This window comes from Tachypleus tridentatus, chromosome 8 (assembly GCF_004210375.1).
Source record: "Tachypleus tridentatus isolate NWPU-2018 chromosome 8, ASM421037v1, whole genome shotgun sequence".
In the NCBI taxonomy this organism is placed as follows: Eukaryota; Metazoa; Arthropoda; class Merostomata; order Xiphosura; family Limulidae; genus Tachypleus; species Tachypleus tridentatus.
In genome coordinates this window covers 63,576,192-63,603,407 of record NC_134832.1, presented here as the reverse complement: position 1 = coordinate 63,603,407, position 27,216 = coordinate 63,576,192, and the positions used below count along the sequence as shown (strand labels likewise).

Below are 27,216 nucleotides of genomic sequence, written 5' to 3'. Positions count from 1 at the left end.
GAATCGTTAAATTCTGAGTGTTAGAGGCGTGAAAAAAAAAAAAAAGAGGTGCGAGCGGGACCGCATCTAATTCGTTCAAGCAGGGAAAGTGAAAAACGACTCTGTATAACAGACAAGCTACCCTGAAAAACACTCACAGCCGCTACATAATCTAAGCCCTGGTACTTACATTTTGAGAAAAGTTCATTGTATTATGTCTTCTGGTGAGGGGCACCTAACAGTGAACGTGCGTGCCCATGATAACTCCCCATTGTCAGATTGACAGTCCTTTGAGAAAACCGATTGGCTGAAATGGACCCGCCTCTGTTTTAAGGGCCTGCTTTCATTAGAAGAAGCGTGGCTAAGACTTCTTGAGTGTCTAGATAGGTGTTTCTGAACCTGTTTTGTCTGCATCAATTGTATTGCTGCCATCGGGCCAAACGCGCGTGGTAGCTGAGCGAGGTGTTGAAGTCACGCACTCGGGGTCACCCCTTGTTTGTGCAGCGAGCCTTTGTGGAAGCCGCCATATTGACGCGACCAATGGAACGCTTTATCAGCAAATCTCTGGTCAAGGAAGACCAAAAGTAACGAAGTGAGCGTTGGATTGTCTTTTCTTCCGAAAATCTTCACAGATCAAGGGGCATTAGGGTGAAAATGCCTCGCCCGGGCAGAAGCACTTATGGAGATCAAAAGCCTCCATATTCCTACATTTCTCTGACTTTCATGGCAATTCAAAGCTCACCAGAAAAAATGTTAACATTAAGCGACATCTACAAATTTATTATGGACAGATTTCCTTATTATCGAAAAAACACGCAGAGGTGGCAGAATTCTTTACGACACAACCTTTCGTTCAATGACTGTTTCATTAAGATCCCCAGGCGACCCGACCGACCGGGAAAAGGCAGCTATTGGGCCCTGCACCCTGGATGTGGGGATATGTTCGAGAACGGCAGTTTTCTCCGACGTCGAAAGAGATTCAAGTTGCCCCGTTCGCTGAGGCATGCTACGGCAGCCGCTTTCGCCGAACTAAAGCAGCTAGAAAATGACACACATAACGCTGTTCAGGAGCAAGCGAAACTTCGACTCGCAGCTTTAGCTGCAGCACCTTCACACCTGCAGCCTCTTTGTACGGACTCATCGAGGACGATGGAAAAACAACCGTTTACAATCGAGAACTTGATCACTTCTGACTACAAAGTCCCTGGCCATCCATCATCCTACCAAAGTCTTGGACCAGTTCTTCATCAGCCCGTCTTACCAAATTTTCTGCCGGCGTTTCCTTGCTCTCTTCCGTGTGTTTCGGCAGCGTCGTGGACCTCTCCTATCTCCTCGACAGACTTTCCCTTTGTATCAGCTGGACTTCATTCAAGTAATTTTCCCCAACTTCTCAACATGACTATGGCAATCCATCCGAAGCCGCCAAATACGATACCTTTACCCCACACAATCTCCGCGCTGTCAGGAACGATGCATACATCGATCCCATTTTCTATGCCATCTCTTCCGCTAAAATCAGGACTTCAACCGGCCTTCCAATTCCCGGGCCTTCACGCCGAACGTGCGATGTTTGGAACTCTTCCTGCTGTAACCTACACATCTTGCTCACCTCCCATGAGAATCGATTCCGCCTCTAGTGACACTTCTACAAAATCTCAAGACATTGTCTCTGACGACTCTTCAAAATAATCCGGAACGTTCGAGACCAAGGTGAGCAGAATGCATATGCATAATTATGCTCAATGAGCAACTTTATTGAGATTAAATGTAGGTAGGCAAGCCGACAAACAAGAGGAAAAGAAAAGACATTTACAGGCTTTTACCACTAATGTTTCGTGCTATACTTGCTGTAAAACTTTGTTACATTGGATTAATTACTAGATTCTGTTTACTCAAAGTTAAAACGATCAAGTGCTTAGGATAAAGTAAGCAAAGAGAAAAGAACGTGCATTTTACTTAAGAAGATTTAGGCTTAGCGCTTAGAAAAATTTATAGTGGAATGCGAACTTATATTCATGTAAACTGGTCTAGTACATAAATCTACAGTCATTGAGGGTAAATTGTGTCTATAAACATTTAGTGTGTATATACTATATTCAGTGTTTTATTTAATTTATATATATAATTTTGAAACGTAGTATCAATTCTCTTGTCAAAGTGTAGGAACATTATTCTAATTAAGTGCCATGTCAACCATTACTATGTCATAACCACACATATGTCAGGGCTAGCTGCTTAGGGTTCACTAGAGTTTAGAAACCAGTACATTGTAGCTGTTGTTTTAACCTTTTCAATTATTAATTAGTTCAAGAATTGTGAAAGGCTCAGTTATTATTGGAAGTTGATGCTCAAGTTGAAAAACGAAAAGAGAAAAGCCAGGCTTTTCGTAATTCATAAAAGTAAAGGAATTGATGCAGTAAAAGAGGACATGAACTGCAAACTGATTGCAAGTTGATTTTCCATGTATATTTATGTCAAAGAGTCATGTTTCGAAGTCATATGTAAATATTGTCCGGTTATCTTGCTTTGTAAATAAATTGTTCAGAAACAAGGAAATTATTGATTTGTGACTGTTTTGTGTATTATAGAACATTGTACCCCATAACTCTTATGAAATCTGATCACATAATATACAATTCTCGACAAAATAGTGGCTACAAAACTGGTAAAAAACACGTAACGTAAATGTTCAACAAATCTCTTTTGAAATATATTACGTGCAACATTTCTATTTAAGGGACATTTAACGTAAATAATACCTAAGTGGATATAACTTTATGGTCAATGTTTCAATAACATATTATCCTGATAAGTCTTTAAAACCCCTTCTTGAGAAAACATATAAAAAAATTATACAATTATGATTGTAAAGAGGGAAATTTTTAGGCATAGATTTATATGTGCCTATGTGTGCGTGTGTATACCCATATTGTTATGTCTTGAATGTGCGTGTGTATACCAATATTGTTATGTTTTGAATGTGCGTGTGTATACCCATATTGTTATGTCTTCAATGTGCGTGTGTATACCAATATTGTTATGTCTTGAATGTGCGTGTGTATACCCATATTGTTATGTCTTGAATGTGCGTTTGTATACCCATATTGTTATGTTTTGAATGTGCGTGTGTATACCAATATTGTTATGTCTTGAATGTGCGTGTGTATACCCATATTGTTATGTTTTGAATGTGCGTGTGTATACCCATATTGTTATGTCTTGAATGTGCGTGTGTATACCCATATTGTTATGTCTTGAATGTGCGTGTGTATACCCATATTGTTATGTCTTATAAACTTCCATTTCATTATTTTAATAAAATCGCTTTCTTTCATGAAAATGCAAGTATATTAGACAATAAGCCTTATAAAACTGTGGCGTGCTTTTTTTCTCAATGGTAGAAGAAATCACTAGAAATCATATATGATTCAGTGATACAAAACTCAATTATATTTTCAGTACAGTTACTATTTGCGTCAAAACAGAAACATATTTTTGTACATCTTCGTAACAGGAACTCAGTTATATCTCTTCTCTGACTGTTTAATAATTCTGAATAAGAAACATTAAGTGATTTGATATTAAATGTCACATCCTCAAAATTTATTACTAATAACTAACATTATTTGAATGTTCAGTGATAAATACAATTTTAAGGATTGAACTGTACGTTCTTGTTTCTTTTATTTGTAAAATAACACCGTTATTGACTTCAGTTAACTTGAAGCTATAAATCTGTGTTCCGAGAATATTCGGATTTTGTATACTTTCAAAATGGAACATGAGGTCATGTAAAACATAACATAAACGATTCGTATATGGAATACGTTATTGACTAAAAGGCTGACTGAACTTACGTCAAAGACAAAAACAATAGGCAGTTCATATTTTAGCAGATAGATACTTGGTTTTCATAATGGAAGTAAAACACAGTCATATATTTTATTATTAAATCCTTTAGGTAAATTATCTCGGTTATACGTAAGATAATATTTAAAGCAACGTACAACAGTATTTCTTTCAAATGTTCGTTATATATTGTTTAAAAAGCACACTTTTATTTATGACCTGTTCAAAATGTTTGTTGTCTTATCACTTTATGTTTCCACGGCATACAATAAATATCCATTTAAAGTCCGATGATTATTTAAGGTGGAGGCAATATATTAAAAATACTATTTCAATGTCAGCATTACACATCGCTATAAGCTTTCCGGATAAAAAGAAACTAGTTTTTTTAGAAAATTAAATTTAGTGACGGCTTTATTAGGTAATAAAGAAAATTTTATTAGAAATTTGTGTTTGTTTTTTTTATTTCGCGCAAAGCTACTCAAGGGCTATCTGCGCTAGCCGTCCCTAATTTAGAAGTGTAAGACTAGAGGAAAGGCAGCTGATCATCACCATCCAACTCTTGTGTTATTCTTTTACCAACGAATAGTGGAAATAATCGTCACATTATAACGCCTCCACGGCTGAAAGGGCGAGCATGTTTGGTGTGACGGGGGTGCAAACCTGCGACCCTCGGAATACGAGTCGAGTGCCTTAGCCACATGGTCATGATGGGCCTTTATTAGAAATGTACAACGTGTCGACAAGTTATGTCATCATCAGGTTGTACAACGTGTCAACAAGTTATATTATCATTAGGTTGTACAACGTGTAGACAATATCATGTCAGCATCAGGTTGTACAACGTCTTGACAAGTTATGTCATCATCAGGTTGTACAACGTGTCGACAAGATTATGTCATCATCAGGTTGTACAACGTGTCGACAAGTTATGTCATCATCAGGTTGTACAACGTGTCAACAAGTTATGTTATCATTAGGTTGTACAACGTGTAGACAAGATCATGTCATCATCAGGTTGTACAACGTGTCAACAAGTTATGTTATCATTAGGTTGTACAACGTGTAGACATTATCATGTCAGCATCAGGTTGTACAACGTGTCAACAAGTTATGTCAACTTCAGGTTGTACAACGTGTCAACAAGTTATGTTATCATTAGGTTGTACAACGTGTCGACAAGATTATGTCATCATCAGGTTGTACAACGTGTCAACAAGTTATGTTATCATTAGGTTGTACAACGTGTGAACAAGTTATGTTATCATTAGGTTGTACAACGTGTAGACAATATCATGTCAGCATCAGGTTGTACAACGTCTCGACAAGTTATGTCAACTTCAGGTTATACAACGTGTCAACAAGTTATGTTATCATTAGGTTGTACAACGTGTAGACAAGATCATGTCATCATCAGGTTGTACAACGTATCAACAAGATCATCAGGTTGTACATTTGTAATAAAGATTTTTTTCATTATCTATTCAAGCCGTCTCCATTTTTTTCTTACAGGTAAAAGTTGCTTCTTCACAAACATTTGAGTTACATAGCCAACAGATGACTATACATATGTATCCACACATATACGTCAGTAGATAACTATGTAGCTGTGGGTAGTTAAAAAGGTTAATGTAACTGTTAGGTTTAAGTGTGATATATAATTATTTTATTCACATGTATAAATGGATGGCTTTAAAATTTCAGTGCTATTGGTACCCTGAAAATGCATCATCTAATATTAAAATCAAGCCACAGTTGATAAAACACATTAGAACTTTTATCGTAAATAGACTCTATACCAATTTCTTTCAACGAAAGGAGAGAGATAAACATCTTTCTTTCAAATAATCAATAAGATTGCTAATGTTATTACTTGAAAGATGTGTGACAATTTGATCTGAACTTTAAATAGATTCAGAATCAGTAACATATACATCGATCACAAAGAATACAGAGTGCTGTACTGTTGTATTACCACATTAGTACAACCGGTATAGCCTGGCATGGTCAGGTGGTTAAGGCACTCGACTCGTAATTTGAGGGTCGCAGCTTCAAATCACTGTCGCACCAAACATATTCGCCCTTTCAGCGTTATAATGTGACGGTGAATCCCAATATTCGCTGGTAAAAGAGTAGCCTAAGAGTTGTCGGTGGGTGGTGATGACTAGCTGCCTTTCCTCTAGTCTTACCCTACTAAATTAGGGATGGCTAGCGCAGATAGCCCTCGAGTAGCTTTGCGCGAAATTCAAAAATAAAAAAACAAACTTTCAGCATATAGGGAAGAATATAATACATACATATTTGGTTTTTATATGGGATATATACACCTAAGTAATAAGACTAAAACGCAATAATAAAGTAATATTACAATTTAATGAGATATAAACTCACCTTCTAGAAACTTTTTACCATATTATGATTTGTATAATTTTCTCTTTTATCTTTTCTCAGATTGGGCTTGTCAGAAATCAAGTTACATATAAATTAGATTGCTAATAAAGCTACAGAATAATGTTATTTTAGCCTAGTGGCTAACGTTATCTGATGTAATAAAGCTGCAGCACAGTGTTAGTGGCTAATGTTATCTGATAGTAAGCAGATTTCAAATTGCATGTTTCTTTTTAAATAGTTCAAGATCATTTAATCCATATTTTACTGTAAAAACATATGTACTTACAGAATAGATATGAAAATCAAAATATTGAGAGAGATGTAGAGAACTAATGTTGTATAAGGTTTAATATACAGAATGAATGTTGTTACTAAAATAAATGTACATACAACCAGAGTTTTCATCATACATGAAGGCAAAGACGGACACAGCGATTATGATAAGTGTTTAGTACTGTCACATGTTTGATGAATATTTAGTACTGTTACATGCTTGATTCGAAGTTTAAAACTGTTACATATTTGATAAATGTTTAGTACTGTTACATGCTTGATTCGTATTTAAAACTGTTACATATTTAATAAGTGTTAGCACTGTTACGTATTTGATAAATGTTTAGTACTGTTACATGCTTGATAAATGTTTAGTACCGTTACATGCTTGATAAATGTTTAGTACCGTTACATAATTGGTAAATGTTTAGTATTGTTACGTGCTTCAAAAGTGGAAACACAGTTTTCTCTGAGCTACTGCGTTCTCAATATGTTTATTAATTTTCAGTAGAGATTAAACAGTTAAAAGTTCTTTTTAATTTTTAGCATTAAAAGTTTATAATGTTCTTGAAACTGTTTAACACCCGTACGTACAAGGTTCAAAGTTATAAAATACATTATCGTTATCTATCTGTCTAATTACACACACACACACACATATATATATATAAGCAGCTTATCTCTCCCATAATTACATATATACATAAGCAACTTATCTGTCCTATATGCAGCCCATTCCTCTACCTTTTCATCAGTGTTTATATCAACCTATGTGCCTTACAATGATTATTCAGTTTTCTATCTGGATGTTTATATATGTATATCCATACACCGAGGATCACTCTTTAATTATTGGCTAGTTCTTCATCATTTGCATGAAGGTGTTAGAAATTAACCTAGACAACACCTGATTGAAATGAATTCCATGGAAACTTGCCGAGAATTCGCTTTTGTTGTGAGATGTGTTTTGTGAGATATGAAGCCTATCAGGAGGTCAATCATAGATAGAAAAACTCTATTAAAGGAAACAAATCATCAGCTAAAAATACGACTAGGCGTTAATATCTACAATATAAATGTATTTATATAATAAATCTAAATCCCGATTGAGTTGAAAAATTATGAGTTCATGGCATATCAAGAGTTTATTTACGATGCATTCATCACCAATAACTGGTGTCAATAAATCTGTGACTTAATTATCAGATGATTTGCTTATAAACCAAACTATACATAGCTACTGTTCAACAAGAGTGGGTGGGTTTCGCATTTTATGGCGCAAAGCAACTAGGCTTTTCGCGCGTTCAACAAGAGAATATAAATAAAAATTGAAAAATCGGTTTCCTAAAAAACCAGGTTTATAAAACCAAACACAAATTAATCGTCTGTCTTATTTTTAAATACCACTCATATTTGGAATGTCACCCGCTGGTACAGCGGTAATCTATGGAATTACAACGCTAAAATCAGGGGTTCGTTTCCCTTCGGTGGACTCAGCAGATTGCTTGATGTGGTTTTGCTATAAGAAAACAAACACATTCAGAATTGCTATTATCGTGTTTACTGGCTTTTATAACTTTGTAACTGACTTTTTTGAATTACATTATTGACTTGCTCATAGTTTCATAACTTCAAACATCCAAAACAGTAGGTCGCTTATTTCATGATCTTTTGAATTATGAAGAATTGGGAAAGATATGTATTATTTTTAAGTATTTATATATGTGTGTATCAAGTGTACCAAATACTTTTTATAACTTATTTTATTTTCTGTTCAACACTACCGCTAGCCACATGTATCTATGAAACTTTTCTTCATTTTTCTTACACCGTTTCACCAGGTTTGCTTGACATCATCAGGTAGAGATTTAAAATAAGATAATCACGTGACAATTTGTAACAGTACTAATCTATAAAACATTTGATTTAGCAATGGCAAACTTGTTTAAGTATTTCATTAACGAACTGTCAAATATATAAATGAAGCTTTAAAAGCTTGTTCTATTCAAGAGATATACATTAAAATAAATATAAGTGAACACTTTCATATTTGTTAACAACAGTATTTAGTTTTGTAATATTATTATAATATAATAATATTATTATTAGGCATGTATTCAACAACATGAGATGAGGATTTTAAATGTTCATGTGAACGAGGATAAAAAAACCTGTCTGTTTGACAACATGACAGCTTATGTAATCCTACTGTCTGTTTGACTCACCAACATGACAGCTTATGTAATCCTACTGTCTGTTTGACTCACCAACATGACAGTTTATGTAATCCTACTGTCTATTTGACTCACCAACATGACAGCTTATGTAATTCCTACTGTCTGTTTGACTTACCAACATGACAGCTTATGTAATCCCTACAACCACTTCAAGAAGTATGTTTGACTCACCAACATGACAGCTTATGTAATCCCTACAACCACTTCAAGAAGTATGTTTGACTCACCAATATGACAGCTTATGTAATCCCTACAACCACTTCAAGAAGTATTATTGTCTATACATATTTTTGGATAGCAGCTATTTTTTCCAGGTACAAGTTTAAAATTGTACTTTAATGTCATTTCTAATCTCCTCTGTTTACAGAAAAAAAATTAATACCTAGACTCAGCCCTTGACGTTTTATTTTTATACCTATCTATGTAACAGTTTGTGACATTAAATTACAATTGACATTTCCATTTCAGATTTTGTGATACGTTACAGTGACAGTTCATTAGAAATCCTACACATTAAAATTGTGTCTTTACTGATCAATTCATTCAAAATACTACAACTTACGCTGTTCGTTAATAGGGTTGTTAATTTCAAGCCATACAGGCCATGATATGTGTTAATCAGACGGTTCATTAAGCATCTTGATGTATAGTAACAACGAATCATTTCGGCTCATACTGGCCCTGATGTAAACTACCTGGACGATATTTCAAATCCTGTATGATGTAATGTATTCCAACTGGTTAGTTTCGTATTATATTTCAGTAAGCAAAGCCTATACGTTTATAGGAATCAAATCTTCACCGATTCTCTTTTCGAAATGTAAGAACCTCTTAAATAACTTATTGACGTATAGCGATGATCGATCAAATTACGCATTCACAATTCTAAAAGTCTATTTGTCTATTTATTTATATATAGAACAGTTACATAACAATATAATGGTAACTGATATAACCCTCAACTTATTTGTCAGTTTCGCTACAGAAAGGTTACTTATTAACATAATGATAATTTTTGATAAAACTCTCTCGACTTATTCGTCGATTTCACTACAAAACAATTACGTGATAATTTAATAAATGATAGAATCCTAACGCTTATTCGTCGGTTTCAGTACAGAACAGTTACGTGACAATATTATAAATGATAAATCCTAACGCCTATTCGTCGATTTCAGTACGGAACAGTTATCAGTTTTGATTTGTATAAAATATGCCATTCTTAATAATTTCGATAGTTTTGCACCATCACGTATTTAAAAATATCACACATATAACTACTATACACATCACGAAAAAAAATAATTACAGACTACACCTGTCCAATCAATACTAGCTTAATGCAATCTAACAAACAGTATATCTGTAAAACCTTCTCGTATATATGTAGAACGAGTTAAGCAGTATTCTAGATAATTAATTACAGATATTAATCACGTTTCACGTTTGTGCACATGACTGTACGTATATTGATGGCACTCACAAGAATAATTCCTCACTTCCTATCATGATAATGATGTATAGCATAAAGACACATTTAATTAAACGTTCTGCATTTGGCCATGAATACGTCATTTCGAATGCAAATGGCGTTGAAGTTACATTATATATACAATTTACATCTACTTTTACGTTTCCGTATGTGGTTTCATTAACCCTCATTTTCTAACCTTACTGCATTTATTCCTACAATGTTCGACACCACTCACGAGACCTTAGGTCATAATTACTGTGAAAAATATTAATTAGAAATAAATTATTTTAGGCTTAGATCAGAAAACTTAAGCAACTATAATTTTCAGTGTTGGCGCCCATTGCAAATAGATAAATATTTTAAATAGTTTAAATTAGTTAATAATTTATAGCACAATTATTAAGAATAAAAAGAGGCCAAAAACGATGCATGTCTGTCTAAATGTGTACAGGTATTTGTATTAAGAAAAAATATTTCTGTTTTTTACGTTTTTTCACTATAGATAATAAACTCAACATAAAGACAAAACATACAGTTTATTTTTAAGAAAAATAGATTAAAAATAGGCTGTTATTACATACGAACATGATGTGTTCATAGGTTTATTGGTCATAAAAATAGAAATTTTCATAGTTTTTCTGTCGGAGTTTTTTTTTGGCAAATAACCAATTTTTCTACTTGAACCTTTAAATATTACTTTCACAAACAAAACTGCATCGCTTTCAATATGTAGGCTTTAATATATTTTATACACTCAATAAAAACCTTGTCTACATAGGTTTCTGGATCACTCATGAAACTCTAATGTTTTCTATATATATATATGTATAGAAATTTATTCTTATGTAAATATCGATCGATAGATATGAACTTATATCGAATCCCTGTCAAACCGAACATGCTCGCCTTTCAGTCGTTTGAGAGTTATAATGTGATGGTCCATCTCACTGTTCGTTGGTAAGAAAGTAACCGAAGAGCTGGGTAGTGTTGACTAGTTAGTTGCCTTCCCTTTAGTCTATCACTACTAAATTAAAAGATGGCTACTACAGATAACAAACTAAATTGTACCAGTTTATCAAATATCGAAAACCAGCATAATACTAAAGAAAACGCATACTTGGATACGACTCTGCGTGGCAGAACAAATACAGGTCTAAATGAACAAGATGGCAATCAGAGAGGTTCTGTGACTGAGTAAGCATACAGATATATCACAAAGATTGAATGAAGGCTACAGAGAAGCTCGGTATACAAAATGGAAGTGAGTGAAAGTAAAAAACAAAATAAAATACAAAAGGGAGGCGACAACCCCAAACACATTCACATTTTTATCTTTCTATTAGTATAGCAGTATTCGTGATCAAAGGCTTATTAAACTCTGAATAAAGGCAATGCTTTTTACCTTGCTTAAATATGCCAGACAGGCTGTGAAGGTCATATTTGTATGAGTTCGTATAATTGATAAAAACTCTGTAATAGATAGGGGGTTTATCATTTTCTATCAAGACTTATTAAACCTGACATCATGAAACTAGTATAATTGTTATCTTTATCAATGAATATAATGATGTGAGTTTAAATTCGAGTGTACGCTTTCCAGAGGCAATATGCGCATATATTCACGCCTTTTAATAGAATAGCTTGCTTATATTCTTTGTAGACATTACAACATCCACCCACTATTGTCATGTTAAACGCCCTTAAACCAGGACATACAATTATAGCTAAATTTACGTCAATAGTGGTCTCAAAGCGTTTCGTGTTTAGTAATAACACGTATTTTCTTAAGCTGGTTTAGAAGTATGTAAGAAGAAGCCGTCTGCAAGTATCAGTTTCGTTACGTCAACACTTATTTTCAGAGCATGTGTCTCTGAAAATGTACATACCAAAGTTTGTTATTTACACCCTTTACGTGGTGCCACCAATGAAGTGCACAACAACAAAGCAAACTGTGGGATTTTATTTGAGATTTTTTTTAATTTCTAAAAGGCTTAAGCACTTTATCTTTCAAGAAATATCACAAGAAAGGAACTCATTAATAATCTAGTAGATCCGGCTACACTTTGTAATAAACAAATATATAGCGGGTCTTTATATCCTATAATGAACATTATAGAACGATTCTACCATATCCCATAATGAACATAATACTACAGGTTATACTGCGTCCTATAGTGAAGATAATATAGTGGGTTCTAATACATCCTATTTCGGTAACAATACATCTGGTTCTACAACATTTAAATGAACATAATACAGCGGGTTCTAAGATACACCATAATGAATATAAATATAAATGATTCTGGATGTCTTACCGTTTAGGAGGTGCAGTGTGAGAAGAAAATCAGTACTGATCAAATAGAATGTTCGAAATATACATTGTGGTCTGTTTTTTTATGGGAGTAAGCTAGTACTTTTGATCACTACAAAAATCGAAAAAATGACATTCAACACGGACAGAATTATAAGTAACAATAAACACAGGCACAATTGTAAGTAACAATCAAGACAGATTTTTCTCATACTTACACGAGCTGTAACTTTATATTTAAAATCCCGAAATTCAAGAAATCTCAGAATTTGTTTTATGTACTATTATATAACAAGAATAAATAAATAAATAAATGGGATGATAGAACGAGTTTTACAGACCCTCAAGCAAGATGTGTTAACCATTAGAAAAGATATATCCTACAAGCCACTGAGAATCTCTGAGTCTGTTTGTTTTTCTGTTAAACAGGGAAGTCAGTTCGCGAATTATTTTCATTTTATTAAACTGCTGTTAATTTGGCAAGTGATAAAAATATACAAACCTATAATATAACAATTTAACACATTAACTGATAGTGAGGAAAGTTCTCAGTAAATTACTCATAAAATGATATTAAAAAGAAATAAACAAAAATTTGTTTAAAAATATATTAATCTTGTGAAAATTACTATAAAAATTTCCTATAATCTACATAGCAGATCTTTAAAGTGAACCACATTTTTATAATAGGAATAATTGAGAAATTTCTTCCTAAAGGAGCAGCACTGGGATGGTCCAGTGCGTGCCAATTTGTGGATCATAAAGCCCAATGTTCTAGCCGCGATACTTCAGTTCTATATACAAGTATCAGTCAATCAGTTGTTCTGCATTTCATTACTGATAGATATTGTCCATTACAAAATGTTCAGGGGCATAATAAAGAATAAGTGTCAGTGTGAAATCTTAAACACATAAATGATATTTAATATCCCTTTGTACAGTATTTATATATATTTACATGTTATTCAGGACCTACACGTGAAATCGTGTTTGTCGAGCAACCATCAGTTGTTTTTTTAAATAAATGAGGTCAACAAGTAATTTTGCATGTTCAGTCAAAAATAACCAGGGTTTAAACACATTTTTCTACCTTGTACATTCAGTCAAAAAGCACGAGGGTTTTAGCAGTTTATTTTATCTTAGAGCAAAACTATCTTGCATGTTCAGTCGAAATAACCGTGGGGACTTTTTAACGCTTTACTTTGTTTCAGTGCAAAATCACAGGTTGAATTCAATGGTTAAACTCCTGGCGTTTGTTTTGTTAAGACGTGTATAATGACTTTTTTTTGCAGTTAGAATATCCGTTTCTGGTGTATAATGACTTTTTTTTTTCAATTAGAACATGCGTTCCTGTACACGGTGTACTTAAAATATAGTAGATTCTGTTACGTTATAACGACACACGTGCACAGTTACATCGACTTACCGACATAATTTCCAATAACTAACTTATGTATTAATCGAATAGGTAATTAATATTGCTCATGATAAAATTACTTGCACACTCAAATGGCCTGTTTTTTTATCTAAAGTATTACTTTACAACCTATTTAATAAAATATAAAATGCTATTTCATTACTTATGTTATAGGAAATGCTTCATTAACCTTGTATGTATTGAACACTCTGAATATATATATATATATATAAATAAAACTTCTGCTATATCGTCACTTTAACAGTAAAAAAAAATTCAAACATAGTTGTATTAAGTACGATGGTTAGCACATTTACCCTTGTGAATTAGGTGTTTACGTTGTGGTTGTACATCCAGTTATCAAGAACTTAAATAGAATCTCTCGATTACTTTTTCCACGTTTTTTTCATGAGCTTTGTCCATTTTGGTAAGTTCCAAGTGATTATTGCGAGTTTATTTCGTTTTTAAATAGCGAGATTTCAACCGACAATTAAAAAGTTCATGGATTTTTGTGCTTTTCAAGCATGTTTTCAGAAACATCTAGCTTCATTCACCATTGGGTTACGAACAAAAATAAACATTCATTTTAAGGTTGTATTGAACAGTCTAATCATTTTCAGTTATTATAACATCACAATGTCGAAGTTTGAAGTCCGATCTCATTAGTTCAAAGTATTATTAAATCACATGTCAAAGTTTGAAGTCCTATCTCATTATTCCAAGGTATTATAACACCACAGTGTCGAAACTTGAAGTCTGATATCATTCTTTCAAACTATTAAAATATGCATTGTATCATAATCTCAAAGTCTAAGAACTGATCTCATTATTCCAAACTATTATAACGTCACAATGTTAAAATCTCTTAAAACAATGATGAAATCAAATAATTCTGAGACTTACAAAATCATCATCTCACTTTAATGTTAGCAAATTGAGCTGAATAATGGATATATTCATTTAAAAATCGTTTTAACTGTCCTCTGACTTTAATCAAAGAAGATTTCTGAACTAACAAGGTTCGGGTGTAATTGTTTGACCATAGGTTTGAGCTACTGGCCAGAGACAGCCAATCATCATTACCCACTGCTACAAGAGCTTTATATGGCTAAAAACAGAAAGAGGACACCTATTAGTTTCATAACTAAAAGTGTGGAGCGTGTTAAATAGTATGTATTACGAACTCTGGGCATGACGGTCGGCAGCCCACCACTCTAACTGCTAGGCATGCTCTATATTGCTCCTTTTGAAAGAAAATGATCAATTGTATCAATATTATAATAAAATCTATTGTTAATATCTTGTATGTGGATAATCGGAATTTTATTGGATATTTATTTTGCACAAGTTGTAAAATGTTTTAAAACCAATTGTGTATTTTTATGTAATTTCTTGTGAAAAGATGGATATTTTATATTTTCCAACATGCCCTCACAGAGAGCAGGTTGCAATTATTGTACTACTTTCTACAACAGTACTAATAATTTAACTTAATGTCTACAATATATTAAATATTATTCTGATTACATGGATCTTTTTAATACCGTGATTGTAAGAAGTACATGTTTATGGTAATGAAATACTGAAACATTTTTAGCAATACGTGGTATCTTAACGGTCTCGACAGTTTATCTGTTGTTGTCAGTCCACGCATATTGCGAGAGTAGCCGGGCGCAACCATTGATCTCCCAAATCTCAGCTGGCAGTCTATTGTGAGAATCTTTTGAAAGAACACTAAATAATGCACTGTTCACCTTTACTAATGCCAATTGACACACAAAGTCAAGTCTTGGTTTTTTTTTCTAAAGGTTGCCTGTTCCTACAACCCATAAAAAATGCCCCTTTTATACTTGTATCTATGTTCTTCTTTTCTCAGAGGCGCACAGAATAGAAAAGAAGGCTATGTCTACATGCTTGGAAACAAGCCCGAAAGGCTATACATAGGAAAATTTAGGCTTGACAACTGACGAATTGACAATGAAAACAACATTTATCTGTTCGTACGATCTGAAGGTTTCCTTTTGAGCAGCCAAATTTCAATAAATCTAAATGACTATGAAAAAGAAACGTACACAGATGAGACCGGCTGATAAGTTTAGAGATTATTTTATTCTCTACTTATCATAAAAATATACGTCTGTTAGATACTGCCAGCCATAATTCAACAAAAATTAAAAAGTCACACCTCTTTAGGAAGGAGATACCATACCTTAGGCTTGGAAGTTTTTAATAATAATTCTTAAGTATCTTCTATCTGATAAAGCCAAGTAATTGTCAAAGATTTATTGGAGAATCGACGCCCATTCTTCGCCTCGCCCTAAGGGACTACTGACAGAACTTCAAAGTACAGTTTGTACTAAGCCCTGTAGAGTGACTAGTTTATGACTATATTCCATAACAGTCAAAGAGAGACGAACATATTCTCAACAAACTATTATAATATAGCAGTGCAAAGAAATTAACATTAAATACACTTCAATATAGTCTGATTCTTGGCTCTTGCAGACTTTCTCCCTAGTGCGTTATTCAAAGGTAAATTGTATAGTTCATTTCGACAAACGATATCCGCATTAAATATCTTGCTTGTTCCATTAATTGATAGGGATATACCTATAGTTTGGATTCAATTTTCCAGACACTATAAATAGTTTGTGTTATCAATAATAAGTAGAGAATGAGGACTACACTGATATGTCCAGCTGTGAAATTTTAGTTTCTTGTTGCCTGTTGGAGGAATTCAAACTATCAGCGCTCTTAAGGAACGGGGAATCTTAAATAAATTGTTAACATATTACATTGTGTAAAGTTAAATGAAAACAAGCTGCTTCACATATATACATATCTTCGTTTAATATGCCATAATTTACATTTGTACTGGCAAATCTAAGATATTTTTTAAGCAAGGCGTTATATAAAATAATCTTCATTGGAAAACTAGCGTGTCTCACTGACGTAATAAGCTTTTAAAAAAGGCTATAAGTTGTATTATTCAAAACGTGACGTACTCTTAGTGATGTACAATAGTCTTTTTAATAACACCCAGTCAGGCTGGGTTTCAATTACAGTCGATACTAGCTACGTTTGTGAGTACATTTTGTCAGTAAACGGGATACTACAGTGGCGCTATCTATGAGTTTTTATACGGTGTGAACGCTTACATTTACGTATCACCTTTTTGTATGTCGACTAAAATGTTTAGCGTGTTCTGTAATTCTGACACATCTTCTAAATGTAAGAAGGAATTAGCCAGATTTTCTTTTCCACTCTATTAAAATATATTGATTCTTAATACGTTTCTCACTCCTATTGTGATCCATTACAAACTTTTCGAATTATTCAAATTAAAATATATTAATATGAATAAGTTATATAGAATATCATTATAACAAAAACGTTTTAGCCCATGTAGTATTACTCTAAAGAAACAACGTTTTATATATCATATTATAGAAATAACAATACTTCACCCTATATATCATTACACCGTAGAAATAAAAACGCTTCAACTTATATTGAGTTACACTATACAGGTAGTAACGTTTCATCCTGTACAGAAATACACTATAGAAACAACAACGTTTAAACTTATATAGAATGAAATCATAAAAAACAATAACGTTTCAACAATATGAAAACAATGCTTCAACCTATAAAAGTACACTATAGAAACAACAACGTTTAAACTTATATAGAATGAAATCGTAAAAAACAATAACGTTTCAACAATATGAAAACAATGCCTCAACCTATAAAATACACTATAGAAACAACAACGTTTCAAACTCTATAAGATTACACCATATAAACAATAGCATTATAACCTATGTAGCATTACTCTATATAAACAATAATGTTTCAACCTATATCGCATTACATTATAAAAATAACAGTCTTAACCTATAAAAGTACACTACAGAAACACCAAAGTTTTAACCTATATGGAAATTCACTGTATAAACAACGTTTTAACCTATATAGTATTACACTATAGAAACAACAACGTTTCAATCTATATTGGAATTCATTATAGAAACAACAATGTTTCAATCTATAGGATTTCACTGATTCACGTCGGAATAATACATCGAATATTGAAATTAAAACCATGTATTCTGTATACATGCATACTTTTAGTTTTCGTATACTTAACTGCAAATCATAGAAAGGCACTGGAAACATAATTTACGAAGTGGATGAAGTGTTAAAATGTAGTTTGTTTTTCACAAAGTAATTTGCGTGTTAACAATATTCTATAACTCGAATCATTTACCATATTGACTACCTTGGAGCTCAGTTATACAAATTGAAACAGTAGGTCTTAAAATGTTACTTTGTAGTAAGTGATATATTATTTTTAAATGTGTATACATCTGTAACGAAATACATTAGTGTTTGAACCGTGTGCAAATATAATTGACATGTATCCTGCGTTAAGGATTTTTGTATTAGTAAAACAAGTAAGTTAAGATTGAAATAGATTTACTGAATTATATCTCTGTTGAAATACCAAACCCTTAACTACTTACTACTACAGTATAGAAAAACCCGTCTAAGCCGGAAATTGCATTAAGGCGGAAACCTGTGCAAGCTGGAAATATCAAAATTTTGAAGCGTTATCTTAATATTTCTCTTACAAAAGGCCCTCAATGTGGCGGAACCTGCGTAACACAGACGGAAAACTAACTTTCACCTACAGGCCCGGCATGGTCAGGTGGGTTAAGGCGTGCGACTCGTAATCTGAGGGTGGCGGAATCGCATCCGCGTCGCATCAAACATGCTCGCCTTTTCAGCCGTGAGGACATTATAATGTTATGGTCAATCCCACTATTCGTTGGTAAAAGAGTAGCCCAAGAGTTGGCGATGGTGATGATGACTTCTCTCTAGTCTTACACTGCTAAATTAGGGACGGCTAGGGCAAATAGCCCTCGTGTAGCTTTGCGCGAAATTCAAAAACAAACAAACAATCTTTCACCTAACTCATCTATCAACAAGTAGGATTAGAACCTGAGTAAGGCGGAAAAATGTTTTTGATTAAATATTAATTTCTTATTTAATTAATAATTTGTTTAAATATTAATACATTCTTGTTTAATTAATAATTTGTTTAAATATTAATAAATTCTTGTTTAATTAATAATTTTTGTTTAATTAATAATTTGTTTAAGTATTAATAAATTCTTGTTTAATTAATAAATTCTTGTTTAATTAATAATTTGTTTAAATATTAATAAATTCTTGTTTAATTAATAATTTGTTTAAATATTAATAAATTCTTGTTTAATTAATAATTTGTTTAAATATTAATAAATTCTTGTTTAATTAATACTTTGTTTAAATATTAATAAATTCTTGAACATTTTGTTACAGTAAGTGTTGGTTAAATATATTCTGTTCTTTTTTCTGCCGTCATTATTCCAGAGGTCGCTATTCGAAAGAAAGATTGACTGACTGTACTTTTGGTCGAATTTGTTGATGGAAAACTAGAGAAACTATAGGTAATAGGTAAAAGTGAAAATCCGTTCTGTTTCAAAAATTTAAGGAAGAACCAACTTCTTGTGGAATAGAAAGCGAATAATAAAGCGTGGATGACAAGTGCTATATTCGAGGAATTTTTTAACGAATTAAACAAAATAATGGAACAAGAAAATAGGAATATTCTACTTTTCCTAGATAATGCAATTTGCCACCCAAAAGTTCAACTTTCAAGTGTTCGTTTAGTCTTTCTACCTCTATGTACAACATTAGATCTACAGCCACTATATAATGGAATTATGCAGTGTATAAAGTTGAAATGCAGAGAACTGATGCTTCAGCATATTATTGCAAACATGGACGACTGTAAGAGAGCATCTGAAATGGCATAAAAATTGACGTGTTAGGTGCAATTGCATTTTTAAGTCATTCAACCAAAGGCATAAAAGATGAATGCATAATAAAGTGCCTTGGAAACTGTGGATTTATTCTTAATAATGGTGCAGATTGTGGCGAGGTTGTGTATTATGACGATTCTAGTGAAATCCAAACTCTGATTGAGAAAATTAATGCAGATTATTCTGTGAACATGAAACGTCTTGTGAACGTTGACAAGCATTTTTTAACAGAAAGTGATGAAATTGATTTAAAATCTATAATAAAATTTCAAGATGGTAACAGTGTGAGAAATTCAGAAGATGAACAAAATGGAAAAGATAGTGAGGAAATAGAAATTCCTACTTCATCATAAGTTTTAAGTTATATTAACGCTCTCAAATTATGCAAACTTGAAGAGAGAAAATAAACTTCATGAAAAGGCCATAGAATTGGCATTCTCTTTTAACCACATGAAAGAGCCCATTGAAAAAACGAAACAGTCGAAATTGGACTTTTTTTCAAATAAATTTGATTAAGTGTTTGTGTACTTATGTATATTTTGAATATCTGTTTTTGTTCTTATTCTAATAAATATAGCACAAACAGTATAATAACTTTATTCACAAACGTCTTACTTACCCTGAGTCAAAAAAGTATAACGTTCTGCTTTAAAATTATATATAATGAAGGAAATGTATGTTTACTATGTCTAAACCGGAAAACTTGCTTAAGCACAATTGATATTTTTATCGTCACTAAATAACTTTCCTCCTAGTGACTAAGCGACAAATGTGAGGGTGCATACCTCTAAAATTTAGGGTTCTATTCACGTGTCGAGCACAGCTCAGATAGCCTACTGTGTATGTTTCCGCTTTAATAAATAATTTGAAAAGTTCTGACAGAAACTTCATATTAAATTAATCTCACAAAAGTTACTGGATTGTTTGGAAACTACAAACAACTAGGAAAAAAAGCGACTTTGCATAACAACAAATACTAATATAATCTTTATTCTGATAAGTAGAAAACCAGGCAAGAAGTAAACGTTCAAAATCTCCATTATAAGAATATAAAATGTAACTAAAACCTACACCTGTTTAAAATTTTGAACTAGAAGGACAAGAAACGTGATTTTATTGGGAGAACATTTTATCCCATAAGTGTTTAACAGTTTTATAAAAACACATAAAAACATGTTTTATCTTTATACTTTCTATAGATTACACTTCAGAACAATGATGTATAACAAACAGACACGCTGACTGATCAAATGTGTATACTGCTTTATAAACTCAGCTCAAGAATGTAGTTCTATATGCTTAAAATAATCGTATTAATTGGAATTATTTGGTTTTATGATCAAATAACAACTTCAGTTATAACTTACAACATTTCTGCTTAATGTTCGTATATCAAGCATATATTATGAGTTATCACGTTTTTTTAGTGATCACGTCAAATATCTTTGTAAAATACACTAAATTAATCATATTGATTTTAGAAATTAAACCCAAAAGTAGAAGTGTAATTAAAGATTTTTTAATTGCGTGATACAGAATATAGTGACAGCTATATAATTAAATATTCACGTAAACGTAAACATACATCAAGGAAAGGATAAAAGGACACAGTTCACTGGATAAGAGCCCCAAGTAAACATACAATAATAATTAACAAATAATTACTAATAGTAACTTCAACCATTTCGATTATTAGAGGCAAATTTATTTACGTTTTTGCAGTTGTTTTTGTTTTTCTTAAAATACATAAATTGTACTTGATTTTCCTTAAACACTAAATCATTGAATAACTGACGTATTATATTATCTTCATGAGACTTCACAAGCACATAATGTATTAACATATATCCAGATTAATCGGTAAGAAATATTTAACTGTACAGATTTAAGTTGGATATATTACGTTAATAAAACAATTTGTCTATCATAAAAGAACTCAAAATCAAAGTTAACTACACATACAATCTTGAACTAGCGTTAAAACTTCCTACAACATTAGCTAAGCAGGCGGTTACAAGGTAAGTGACTTGAAGGTTAAAGTTCATTTTGAATAATAGAAATGGCTTGCGCGGTACATTAAACCATACAAAGCCTAAATATCCCTGTAATCGTGTTTTCCAACACATTTAAACCCGCTAGTACTTAACACCGCTGACAATTTGTTTCTCAAGTTTTAACTTAAAACGCATGAATTAATTTATTTACAGGCTTTTATTCGTTCAAACAACAATCACATAAAAAGCATTTTTAATTTGACAATAACTTAATTTGTCTTTCATTATAAATTATACACTTATCACTTCTCCACGTTAGTGTATTCACAATTAGAAGCATTCTGTATATAATATCTTAATTTAGTATATCAGAACCAAATCGGGAATGGGCCCTAAAGAATGTTGAAAATGATTTGCAAAATGTAATTTAAACCCTACCTCGGAAGTTCAACGATAAGTATGAGGGCTTATAACTCAAAATGTCAAGTTCCTATGCTCTCAATGGGCTAAGCATAGATAGCCCAATGTAAAGCTCTTTGCTCACCAACAAAAATGAAAACTTTTTTTTCGACATCCTAACTCCTTATCACTAGTTTTGTGCATACATTTTTACTACAACTGCAGCTTGTAAGAGATATAAACATAAACATTTTCTTTAATAAAAAGAGACTGGAACTAACCTATAGATATAAAATAAGGTTAAACAAGACTTGAACGTTTGATTCGTTTTTTATCATAAAAGGATATGCTCCTAAATATGACACTTCACTTAAGAGAAATAGATATGCAGGAAAATAAACCATTTAAAATGATTTGTAATAAAAAAGACATTCTATTGGTCTTATTGTGATGTAATGCTACATAAATCACGGATAAAAAACACAGACTTCAAATATACACTTCCTTCAATTTTGTGACCTGTACGCATTAATGTTGCATAAGTGGATACTTAAAACTTGTAATATGTATATATATATATATATATGTATGTGATGAGTGTTTTCGAGCAAATCGAAAGCAAGAATTAACGGATCAATAGTCGTGTAAATATCAAAAATATTAAGCCAAACATGGCAGACACCATACTTTAAAGACCTAACCAAAAGAAAGGAAGTGAGATTTAGTTAATTGAATAATATCCGATGAAACTCACATGATCGCAAGTTCATTTCGTAGGGGGCGGGCAGCAGTGACGTTTAGTGTTCACTTCGTCACATATGGGTTTTGTTATGACCATGTCTAGTAATTTTCATAACTGTATGCGTAAGATAGTTTTTGCTTTGTGCAATTGAATAAACGCATACACTCCAGAATGGATTGACCAATCCTGTTCGTCTGTGGTTTCTGAGTTTAGCCCTCAAAAATGCCTCATGGTGTATATATTTCTTCAGTTGGTGATAACATCATTGACCAATAACATTTAACTCTTAAAGAATAAACCAGTGATTACTTTAAGTTTTTATTATACGAATAAAACTGTTGTTTAGAAAGATGAAAAACAACAACTGGTTAAACATCGCTTTACATTGAATCTTAGAGTGACGTCATATTCTTCTTTTTACGATGCAGACTATAAACGTCGAGAGGTGGAGTTAATTATTAAAAAGAAAGTTAATTATAAACCCCTGACGTCAAACTGGAAGTCTAGGTAGTGATTCTCAAAAACAAATTCTGAAGGATAAGATTTTATTTAAGCCCAAAGTTTCCCTGGTTTTAGTTTTATTAAATAATATTCAAATAATCAACATTTGTATTATAATAGACACAACATAGTTATTTCTTACTATCGTTGAAAATACTAACAAAATCTGTCGTAATGAATAAGCTCGAACTCTATTTCGAAATAAAATAGAAGAGGCTTAGCCGTGTGGATGAAAATTAATCAATATTTAATATCACTCTTGCGCAACATGGTCAAGAATCGATAATGTTTTATCGTATCGTGTTGATTTATAACGCTAACGATCGGGTTTTGCTATCCTTGGGGGGCCCAGTACAAATAGCCCATTGTGAAGCTTTGTGCTCAACTACAGACAAACAGATCATGCCTGCTAGTAATAGTTCACTTCGGCATTTTTTGTCTTTATACTAGAAGCATTATCGTTTCTTATATGGTTCTTCACTAGAATAATTTAAATGTTTACACTTAAATCAATTGTTTATTAAACAGTTTCCAATAGTATTCTCACTATCAGTGTGTTTTTTTTTATTTCCCCTGAAGTATAGTTATTTACTTTCAATGTTTTAAATTATACGTTTGTTGGTTTCTACTCAATTCAGCTGATGAGATCAGGAAAGAATATAGACTGATATCATCTTATTGCAAATAGTATAATCATTACTTAGTATGGCCCGGCATAGCCAGGTGGGTTGCAGTGGAGGCGTTCGACTCCAGGTCGCACCAAACATGCTCGCCCTTTCAGCCGTGGGGCATTATAATGTGACGGTCAATCCCACTATTCGTTGGTAAAAAAGTAGCCTAAGCGTTGGCGGTGGGTGGTGATGACTAGCTGCCTTCCCTCTAACCTTACACTACTAAATGAGGGACGGCTAGCGCAGATAGTCCTCTTGGAGCTTTGCGCGAAATTCCAAAAACAAACAAACGTTCCTTAATATACACTGAAGGTTTTATATTTATGAAAAAATAACTAATACTATCTGTCGCCTTTCCTAATTTTGAGCAACTAACTGTTTGTTTTTGTTGTTTTTTAATTTCACGCAAAACTACACGAGAGCTATCTGCGCTAACCGTCCCTAATTTAGCAGTGTAAGACTAGAGGGAAGGCAGCTTGTCATACCACCCACCGCCAACTCTTGGGCTACTCTTTTACCAAAGACTGGCGGGATTGCCCATAACATTATAACGCCTCCACGGCTGAAAGGACGAGCATGTTTAATGTGACGGGGATTCGAGCCCGCGACCCTCGGATTACGAGTCGAGTGCATTAACCACCTAGCCATGCCAATCAAAATTCCCACAAACAAACAAAAACATGGTCTAACATTATCTCATTCCAGTGTGTTTAGATTTACTATTTCATAACTCATAACTTGTAACTATAAAGTTTCGGATTCAGTAAGTACTAAAGCGAATCGCAGTCCTTTCAGCCGTGCAGGCATTAAAATGTGCGGTAAATCCCACTATTCGTTAGTAAAAGAGTAGCCCAAATGTTTGCGGTAGGTAGTGATGACTAATTGCCTTCCCTCTAGCCTTTCACTGCTAAATTAGGGACGGCGAGTACAGATAACCCTCGTGTAGCTTTGCGCGAACTTCAAACCAAAGCGACTTTCATTCATTTAAATTCGTTTTATACCAAAGTATTTTTATTGAAAGCAAGTGTTAAAACCTAAAGCACTCAACTGTAATTTTTTACTTGATACAAAATGTGATGGAATTTAATACCTTCACGTTTTGTTGTCTTTTCTTAACGATAATAATTAACTCGACAGTAAAAGTAAATACTGGTTAACATCAAACTATTCATTATGCTATAAATCAGCGGAGACCGATATAATCGATATGGTTATGAACAGCTTGATAACTAGAACACATTAATTAGTACTTTGTTGATATTCAGCTTGAGTTTGAAATGTGTTATCATAACCAAAATTACAATCGTGTATTAAAGATGCAATGCTCAAAGAAAAAGTAAATTAAGAGAAGTTTTTCCTAATTCATTAGTTTAAAACAAACCCTAACACTAGTCTAACATCAAACCCAAGTGTTTTATATATATGGAGTTATTATTACACATATATTTGTACAAATAAAATTTACTAAACAGCCAACATCTCACTATTTTATGAAATGGTTCATTTGCTTTTCTTTGATATATTTCATTTATTCGTAATTGATTAAATCTCAACATGAGAAACTCTTGTTAATTTTTAGCTTTTTATGTATTAATTAAAGTGACAACTAACTAGATCGTTGCATAGTTTCCACTTTAGATTGTTCCTTGGAGTTCACTGGAAAGTTTACGTTCTTACAATACCAAGATCCGAAGTTCGATTCCTGCGATGGAGAAAGCGCAGGAAGTCAATTGTGTAACTTTGCACTTTTAAAAAGCAAATGTCCAATTACGTATTGACAATTCAGACAAGATAACAACAAATAATGAACATGTGTTTATTATTACTCCTACAAGTGTACTAATGGCTTCATTACACAGATTGTTAATCCCTAATTCAGGTATAAGTAAAACTGATATTATCAAAACTTTTACTTATAATATTCTTCATTTGTTATAACAGAAGCATAAGATATCTTAATATATTTAATGAAAACAAACATTTATATATATCACTATTAAATAATGCTTAAAGTTTAGAATACAAACTACTCTGAGCTTATTAAAACTAACTGCTAGTTACGTTAATTTTATAAAGGTACAACTTGCAAACAAATATCATAAAATTAAGTAAGATCGTTCATATTTTCTGAATGAGTGAGAACTAAAACCGAATGAAATTCCAGCCTATCCAAATAAACCAATGCAGCAACTGAAGAAAACACAGACATATAGAATAATCACGACCAAAAAATGTATGCTCTTATGGAGCCGGTTGAATACCTAATATTAAATTGGTTTGGGCCATTACAGTCCATGTCACCACGATCTAGCAGACAGGTCTCAGTTGTCAGTCTTCTCAAAAATTGTATAAATATTACTTATGATAAACAGTTCACATTACGTTAAAAGTCATGTACCTAAACCATGTCATATATATAATGTATTGTTCTTTACGGTCTGAAGAATGTCATTTGCTTTAGAATGTTCATTATATAGCTAGAAGAAGGCTGCATGTACTTGACCTTACTTCAGGATTGATGGACTATATAAAAGAAAAATGGCCAGCCAACAATACCCAGCACCAATTTTAAGTTTTATTGTTAATTTTACCGAATATTGGGATTTAAGCGTTACTTCTATAGTACATCTGTGTCCTCAAGTCCCGAAACTTTTTTTTTCAGTAACGACTAATTACGAGGCCACACTCTGCGCATGTTTGACGACCGGACCACGCCCAGGCCACACTCTGCGCGTGTTTGACGACCGGACCATGCCCAGGCCACACTCTGCGCATGTTTGACGACCGAACCACGCCCAGCTCATAAGAAAGGAAATTAACAAGTCGTGCAATAAGAGATTATTGGAAATATAATAAAAGTTATTGTTATACAAAGTATAAAACACAAGTCATTCATTGTATTATCTGCTTATAATTTCAAAAGTCGTTTCATCAACGTGATATACCAAGTGATATCCTACGTATCAAATGTAACTTAGCAGTTAATATCCTTTAAACGTTTGTAAAATAATTGTAATATCTTTGACGGAGTAGCTAAAGTATTTATACCTTTATGAGATTTACAAAAAATTATAATAAAATAAATCCATTAATATATCTGAAATCTTA

At 32.8% G+C, this 27,216-nt stretch overlaps 1 protein-coding gene across 2 annotated transcripts; it reads left to right on the top strand.

Moving 5' to 3' along the window:
- The first annotated feature begins 60 nt into the window (after positions 1-60).
- Positions 61-27,216, top strand: LOC143222533 (forkhead box protein B1-like). Of its 2 annotated transcripts, none has more exons than XM_076449150.1 (2): positions 61-1,689; positions 26,771-27,216. In XM_076449150.1, exon 1 carries the CDS (start codon positions 634-636, stop codon positions 1,666-1,668), a length of 1,035 nt encoding a protein of 344 aa, XP_076305265.1. In that variant the 5' UTR covers positions 61-633; the 3' UTR covers positions 1,669-1,689; positions 26,771-27,216. The 2 variants fall into 2 exon arrangements, with proteins under 2 accessions (XP_076305265.1, XP_076305266.1); XM_076449151.1 differs by lacking the exon at positions 26,771-27,216 and adding an exon at positions 19,350-19,496.